The following is an 8,061-nucleotide window of genomic DNA, read 5'->3' as shown; positions in this document are numbered from 1 at the left end:
TACCCAGGATCTTTCTGTTCAGACTCAAGATTTTTTTATCCCCTAGGTTCACCTTTACTTTGGTCTGTATTGGTTAGTGCAAGTGTAGTGCTGAATTCATCACCTTGCGGTTCCTGTGGTAGTGCTTAGGTTAAACACTACTGCAGGTTCAAGAAGAAACTGGACTGAAAGAACAAGTTCTGACAACAGAAATCTGTAGCAATCCAAAAGGATTTCCAACAATATTATCTGCAGATATTTTGAGTTGTTCTCCTGTTCATGAAGACTCTGTCTTTCCAAAATCTTGTTATGCAGTGCCAAGACTATTCCAAGTACACTTTGTCATGTATGTATAGAACAGTTCAGAGTATCCTGTTGTAGTTCTACCTCTTCTCATCCTCCTAACTGATGTGGTGTGGCTGAAGGGTAGGTGTTCGCATCTTTCAGCTGCTCCTGCAGTGCAATCTTTTGAGTCTAGGGTGGGACTGTAAGGGGAGGTAACATTTTAAACTGTTGCAACTGTTTGCTTCAGGGCCTCTGAATCTGTCCTATATTCAACTTTACAAGAAGCTAGTGACAGATATCAAACAGTCATACTCAAACAATACTATTTAGTAGGGTAAAGAAAGCCTTTCCTCTCCTGGGGTCTCTGCCATGAGGATGAGCCTGTTTAATTTAACTGAAATACTTACAGAAGATTTTTATTAATATAGTTAATCCTCAAAATATTACTTTTAACTTAAATCTCCTCTTGAGGGAGCTAGCTCCAAAAGTACTGGTTGAAAATCTTATATTACATATTTCAGGCTCTTAAGAAAAAAGGATTTGAAGACACTGCTGTAGAAAATGGGCGTCATAGTACTTGGCTCTCCCACATCTTGTCCTGTGATCTGACTAAATGATCTTTGGACGAGGTCTGTCTTGGCTGTGGTTAAGTATTGCACATAACTCAGTGGACTCTAGACCTTACAGTAATAGAAAGGCTTGCATATGCAGATGTTCGTGATGATCTTAGTACTTGGACCACAAGTATTACATTGACCACAACAGCTGATGGGGTCAGTGCTGGAAATCATGATGTAACTGGTGAGTTACTCCAACAAACATTCTTGAGTTGCTGGACTGTGAGTGAGTACCAGTTATGTTTCAACTTGATGTATTCAACTGAACTGAAGTATAACATTTTCCTACTTCAGATTATTAATCATGCTGAAACTTCTGAGTTGAGGGATGCTCTTTGCTATTTACAACATATGTTGGTTGTGATAAAACAGGGTTTGTTAGAGTGCTGTTCTGACAAAAGCCCCAAGTGTAGAAGGAGCTATATTGATGAACTCCTACAGATATTCCAACACTCATGAAGCAAATGATAAGCTTGCAAAGAAAAGTGCAGGTTTGCCTGTGCAAATTGTATGTCTGCTCAGTGCATTGTGCTAGTACAGTATAGGGCAGTGTCAGGAGAGTTGTCCAAGTTTAGGCTCAGGATAATGAATAGAAAGTTGGACTTTATGAGAGGTTGTGAAGGGAAGTGCCTTAATATTTCTTGTGCCAAAGCTATAACAACACCAAACAGCTAAACCATAATCTATTGTTGTGCTCTCAAGTTTTACACTTCTAGCTCCAGATGCATTTTTCTCAGGTTCAGCTTCCAGCCTTTCTGTTAAAAGCATTGCAAAATAAAGGCATCGGTTCAATTTTGGGACCAGTCTCTTTTCAGTGGTGCCCGGTGATAGGACAAGGGGGAGTGGGCACAAACTGGGGCAGGAAACTCCATCTGAAATATAAGAAAAAAAAAAAAAATCTTTACCTCGAGGGTGATGGAGCACTGGAACAGGCTGCCCAGAGATCTTGCAGAATCTCCTCCTCTAGGGATATTCAAAACTCACCTGGACATGATCCTGTCCAACCTGCTCTAGGTGAACCTGCTTTAGCAGGAGGATTGGACTAGATGAACTCCAGTGGTCCCTTCCAACACCTGCCATCCTGTGTTTCTGTAATGCCTGCAGTGTATCTTCATAGTTCTTCTTAGGAGTGTGTAAAAGCCAGGAAGTATTTGTCAGAAAGCACTTAAACACCACAAAATACCTTGAGTGAGTCTTGAACTCTTCATTTTATAATTTCAAAATCAGGCAGGTGCAGGTTTACTAAAGGGTTGCACAATGTCCATTAGCACCCAGTGCCTGGTGTAGTGCAAGCATTCATGGCTACATACCATGGATGTCTCCATGTGGTTGTGCTAATGCCTCCACCATCTAGAGATGGAGCACAAGCCACTGCTAATACTTCAGTACTCATCCAGAAAAGCCTGCTTATGTTTGCAATCTATTGTAGAGAAGGTATAGAAAAAGGCAACAGAAATGATTGAAGAAACAAAATATTTTCCAAATGACTATGCAGGCTGGGACTGTCAGCCCAAAGGAGAGATGACTTGGGTGGGGACAAGCTAGTATTCCAGCAAGTGTTAAGTGACATTAGGAAAGTGACTGCTACCTCACCCAGTATTAGGAATTCAAATTAAACCAGCATGTTTCAAATAGGAGGAGCTGTTTCTTATTATGGTGTATTGTTAAACTGTAAAATAAATTACTTGAAGGTGTTGTGAGTGTTAAGTTTACATACTCAATAACTAGATAAAGCCACGATGGAAGGGATGGGGCCATCGGGGACTGCTGTAGGCTAAGACGCTGCTGCTGTCTTGGAAAAGATGTTGATCTGATTGACCAGAGTCTGTTGATAGAATTTAGCTTGAAACTATCAGTGTATGGCTGCACCACTCACTCTTCTATATGCATCTGCTATGAGTTGCTGTGACAGACAGACTGTGAGGTAGGTGTGCCTTTGGTCTCAGCAGCAAATCCCAGACTTATATGATGAAAAGGAAAACATTTGAATGAGATTGTTTCTGCGAACTTCTGATAGCCTGTCTCTAACAAGAAGGTAATAGAATATTTACAATGAGGAAATGAAGCAACACTCTCATGGAGAAATAACCTTTATTAAATCATCTGAGAAATAATGTTTTATAAAATTACTGATATATTCAAAAGGAAGAACAAGCAGTTTCAGGTGCCTAGGCTTCTCTCCAATCATTTCGGGTTAATGAGAGAAGTGCTTTTTTCTGATTTATTTTTTTCAGATTTCCTGCTCTTCCCTCTCCAGCATGCCTGTCTCTCTTACACTTTAGTAAGGAAACATTAGTGAAGGGGAAGGCTGGAGCTGGAAGCACTGCCACAGACAGTCAGAGCAGTGGGCAAGCTTAGTGTATAATGAGAAGGTGTGCTTGTACATCTGAATTTCAGGCTTCCTCAATAACTTCCTTGTAATTATGTGATTTGAAATCTTTTAAATCATGAAGTCTGGTCATGTAGATAGGGAAAAGGTGTGATTTTTTTTTTTTTTTTTTTTTGGGTTGGGGGGGTTGTGTCACCTCTCTGCATAGAGTGATTGAGATAGGGAAAAGTGTGGATTTTTTTTTTTTTTTTTTTGTCAGTGTTGGAACAGATGTTTGTTAGCTAGGCAAACCCCACAAAAATAAACAATGCAGCCAAGTGTAACTGTGATTATGGTAAAAATAAACACGATCCTTCAGGGCTGCAACATACGTTTTGTGAAACAGGCATTTTGCATCATGAATATTTCTCACTTCTGCTGTTTGCATTGGAAATTTCTGATTTTATCTTTTTATTATTTTACTAAGCAGGCTGTGTTCTGACTAGGAATGAGTTGTGCCATCTGTTCTTTAAATGCTGAACTATTGTTTTATAGTAAATTCATGGCTTATAGAGTCTTAAGTGGAATTTTAAAGCTCTTCTCTGAACTTTAGGGATGTCATTTGTTTTTTTTTCTCTACAACTTTCCCCACTGAAACCTGCAGTAAAAAGTTTACTGACTCCAGTGCGCTTTAAAATTGAATCCTGAACTGTGGTACTAGGAGCGTAATACTGTAGAAGTCAGACAGCTGAACTTTTCTGTTGTCTGTTCTAAAATGAAAAATCTGAGGTTTTCCTCCTTCAGTTAATTACTGCCCAGACCCTTTCAATTGCTCGTTTCATGGGGACATTCTATATTTACATAGTATTGCTGTGGGTTTTTTTGTGGTTTAACTGTATACTGGAACAGCAAATGTCAATACTAACTACAGATTACTTTGCCAAGGTAAAATATGCCCACATTTATTCCAACCCCCTAATTTTGCCACTATTGGCTTAGTTTAACTCATGTAAGTCAACTCAGTAGCTTAAATTTCAGTTTAAGGTCTGTTTTTTTTTTTTAGGGAGACAGTATTAGAGTGTTTAAGACAGCCAAAGGGGCATAGTTTATGTACGTGCTCAGGCAGGAGAATCAAAAGACAAAGAGAAAAGTAATGAATGAATGATAGATGAACTTGCATTGCAGAGGGTAGAGAAGGGGCTGGATGACAGCAGCTATGAGAAATCCTTGGCATCAGCCTCTGGTTATTGGGTTGCAGGGGATGTTGTATTTGTGTGGCAGTGGAAATCTTCCAAGGGCTATTATTGGAGGTGAATGAACAAATCTTGGCTGTGGCACTGGTGGAGAGAGCAAGAACTGAAGTGTCCTTCTTCTGGAGATTTCTGCCCTACAGCCACGCTTTGCCAAAGTGGATATTTTTGTGTGATGGGTATCACAAGTGGATTGTTTTTTTAACAGTACATTGTTTAATGACCTTGATGGCAGAGTCAATGCATTCCCCCTTCCATCACCAGAACTTCTGCTGGTTGGTGGCATGTGTAAGCCACAGCCAGCAGCTCAAGCATGTTTTTGCTTTTTGAGAAAGTTTCAGGAGAGCATCAATATTTCTCTATTAATATTACAACCCATCAGAATACCACTGCTTTGTGAAAACATTTCACCTTTTGAAACTGGAAGAATAACATTCAGATATGTAAAGAAATAGTTCTGTCTTATTTTCTCGTTGCCCAGTTGTAAATATTTTGCAGCATGCAGCTTGTGCAAACCAGTATGAAATAATGGTTTTCTCTTGTTTCAGTATATTGAGAGGTGAGTGGTCAGTACTTTCAACTGCATATAGAAGGAGCACGGAGAGAGAAGCACAGAAAAGAATCAAAGGTGGCTGCTAGCTCAGATGTGTACATGGCCGTAAAGAATTGTGTAAATGTCTTATGAAAGCTTTTGTAGTTTGAGGTGTCCTCACGTGAATTCACAAAAAATGTTTTATTCCATCTGTATATCTAAGAGCAACTCGAGCTTTGGATTTGTTTTGCAGTATAAATTCTCAGCATCACTGCATTGGTGTCTGGAGACTAGTAGCGTAGACTCCACACTAAAAGTACATTCAGTTTTGTAGCCATTGCTTTCTGGATTAATTTATTAATTCAATGAGCTCTAAAACCTCTAAAATACTAAATAATTATGAAGTTCTTGTTCAGCTTTTATTGAATACATTGCCTGAAAAGTGTTTTATGTTTGGTCTGTTTCAGTGAGTTGTACTCTTGGCTACAGGACTGTTTGTGTGATGTGTTACAAGTGCTCTGGCTTTTTTGTGATGGAAGGGATCTTGTCCTGAACAGTTAGAATTTTCCATTCTAAGTTTCTTGGTCACTAGAGTTTGCATCTTGGCTGAAAAGAAGTATGGTTTTAGTAGAAAGTTGGTCTGTAAGCTGATTTCAGGAGGACATTTGTCATACCTTTAAGGGTTATTTTCAGTCTTATGTACAGGGTTTGTATTGTCTAATACAACACTGGTGACATATAACATTGCAGAGCAGTGTTGGATTTTTTTGGTCAGCTCTTAGGCTGTTTTTTGTTTTTAAGCTGATGTGGGGGCTTCAGTAGATTTTAGCATATTTAGATGATTTTGTAACTTTCTGGGTAAAATATGTAGCTTGCTAGGCTTGTAACCTGTCGGCTTTGCAAAAGTAGCGTAACTTTGTAAAAGTGGCATGAAACAGATAAAAATTGAGGTACAGGGCAAAGCAACAAAAAGCAGAGCGAGGCCACAAGAGCAGAGTGAGGCATAAAGAACTGGCTGAGACAGATAAGGAGAATAAGGGGGCCAGAGCAGGCTGATGGTTTATCACCAGTCCCACTTGCCACTGTGCATGAGCAACGGACCTGAGGTCAAAAGGCCAGACCTGATGAAGGCTCCTAAAGACTCTTACTTCCTCCCCGAGACCACCAGAGTGCACTACGCATGGGCCGAGGGGAGGAGACCTAATTAACACAGGAAGCGGGCACAGGTTATGCATATGTATTAGGCAATAAGGAAACCTTTTGAATATGTATGCTTTGCTGCGTTAAATAAGGGTCATTCACTGCTGATGGTGTGCGAGCCTACTAAGGGAACCCTTCCTGCTGCACCCAGTGCTGCAGAGCTGAAATAAAAACATACCTGCTTTACAACCTATCCAGGTTGTGGAGTTTGATTCCGTGAAAAAAAGCTACTTTTTAATACAGCTTCTTTTCCATTTTTCTATCTAAACTTCTCTTATTTCTGCATTGTATTCATCAAGTCTTTCTTATACCTAAAGTTCCAAGTGATTGGTTTTGATCTACCCAGGTTTAGAGAGTAGAACAGGCACTTAAGAGTGATGATAAATCAGAATAAAAAGCTAGCATGAAAAAAGCATATCTCTTTCTAAACAGAAAATACCAACTAATTTGGGCAAGCAGTAGTATCAGGTAACAGATGTTGGTCACATCACTGATCACATTTGCACAGTGCCGTGGGTAGCATGTGTGTTTGCTGGGACAGAATCCGAGCTGATTGCAGAGTGAACTGTGAAAGATGCAGTACTCTGGTGGGCCAACATGTATTTGAAAGAGGAAAATATTCCTGGTTGAAACTTCTCACACAAGTCTCTTCACTGTGTGTAGCAACAGAGGTAAGCTTCTGTAGGCACAGAAGGAAACAGACAATCAGCCTACAGCTGAGGAAACATCCAGCAGGCTTAGTAGATGCAGTCATCTCGTCTGATTTGTCACTGTACCTGTTTACTCCTGTGAAGGTGTTTTTATGCTGGTAAGGACAGCAAGCTGGAGGCCACGGTGTGTGGACACTTTGTGGGGGAATTTATTGTAAAGATAGAGGAGTATCCTCTAGAGGGTAGTCTCCGATATCTGCAAGCATCGTGGCAGTGTTTAGTGGAGGTATAGATATGCAGATCTTGGCAAGGCGAGATGTGGTCCTGCCCCCTTTTGTGAATTCAGCAAGACGCCCTTAATTTATCTAAGGCAGTGATCTCCTGGCATAACAAATGGGACAGGAGTCCAAGGAAGTGTGACAATTCTGCATTGGATGGACTTAATACTGCAGTGTAACCACGCCCTAGGCTGGGGCTCCAAGGACAGATGTGTGCTACAGGGAGACAAAATTGCTGGCCTCAATGGCAAGCAGTGATAGTCACCACCTTGTATAATGAGTCATACATTTGTTTCCTAGGAAATATGCTAAATAAATGGAGACCATTGATGTGTTCATATTACAGTGGTTTCTTTTTGTAACACTACAGTTTTCAGGTCACTGGCTCAAAACTTAAGGAACTAGCAGTTTTAGTCTCTCTAACATAGTGACAATTCCTCCTTCCAGTGGAGCCATGACTAACACTGTGTGCTCTGTGCACCATGGAACTCTTTATGAAAAGAGACAAGATAAAGATCACTTTGGTACTTCTGAAACTTAAAGCCTTCTCTAAAATCCAAGAACATCAGAATGGTATTGGAACCTCTCCTGTTGCTTTCCAGAGCATATAAATCTTTATTTGAAAGACAACCTAAAATCAGATTGCTGGACATCCTGTAGACAGATGTCCTGCCTCATGAACTCCAGGGTTATAGAATAAAAGAAAATTAGAAGATGCTGTACCATTTATCTAAAATGCAGGCTCTAAGGCAGCAGAGTAATATATGGAGAAATGGGTGAGTTTTATTAAGGGATGAGGACGTGGGATATATTCCCTAACTGGGGGACTGTCCTTGTCCTGGAGCTCTTAATCAAAAAAAAAGCTGTTGAAAAATTCAGATAACCAGAATTTTCCAGAATATTAGGCATGAATTAGGAATGTCATATCAGGCCTAATTTAGTGGATGTGAGATAAGTGACAT

At 40.1% G+C, this 8,061-nt stretch overlaps 1 protein-coding gene across 1 annotated transcript in view; it reads left to right on the top strand.

The window, feature by feature from the left end:
- Positions 1-7,871: 7,871 nt before the first annotated feature.
- Positions 7,872-8,061, top strand: part of LOC104488954 (regulator of cell cycle RGCC-like) — a 4,158-nt gene continuing 3,968 nt past the window's right edge. The window contains exon 1 of the mRNA XM_010131062.1: positions 7,872-7,875. Coding sequence (XP_010129364.1) covers positions 7,872-7,875 — 4 coding nt within the window. The remainder of the gene's footprint in view (positions 7,876-8,061) is intronic.

This window comes from Buceros rhinoceros, unplaced genomic scaffold (assembly GCF_000710305.1).
Source record: "Buceros rhinoceros silvestris isolate BGI_N320 unplaced genomic scaffold, ASM71030v1 scaffold10382, whole genome shotgun sequence".
Classification (NCBI taxonomy): domain Eukaryota; kingdom Metazoa; phylum Chordata; class Aves; order Bucerotiformes; family Bucerotidae; genus Buceros; species Buceros rhinoceros.
This window is presented reverse-complemented; position numbering and strand designations above follow the sequence as displayed.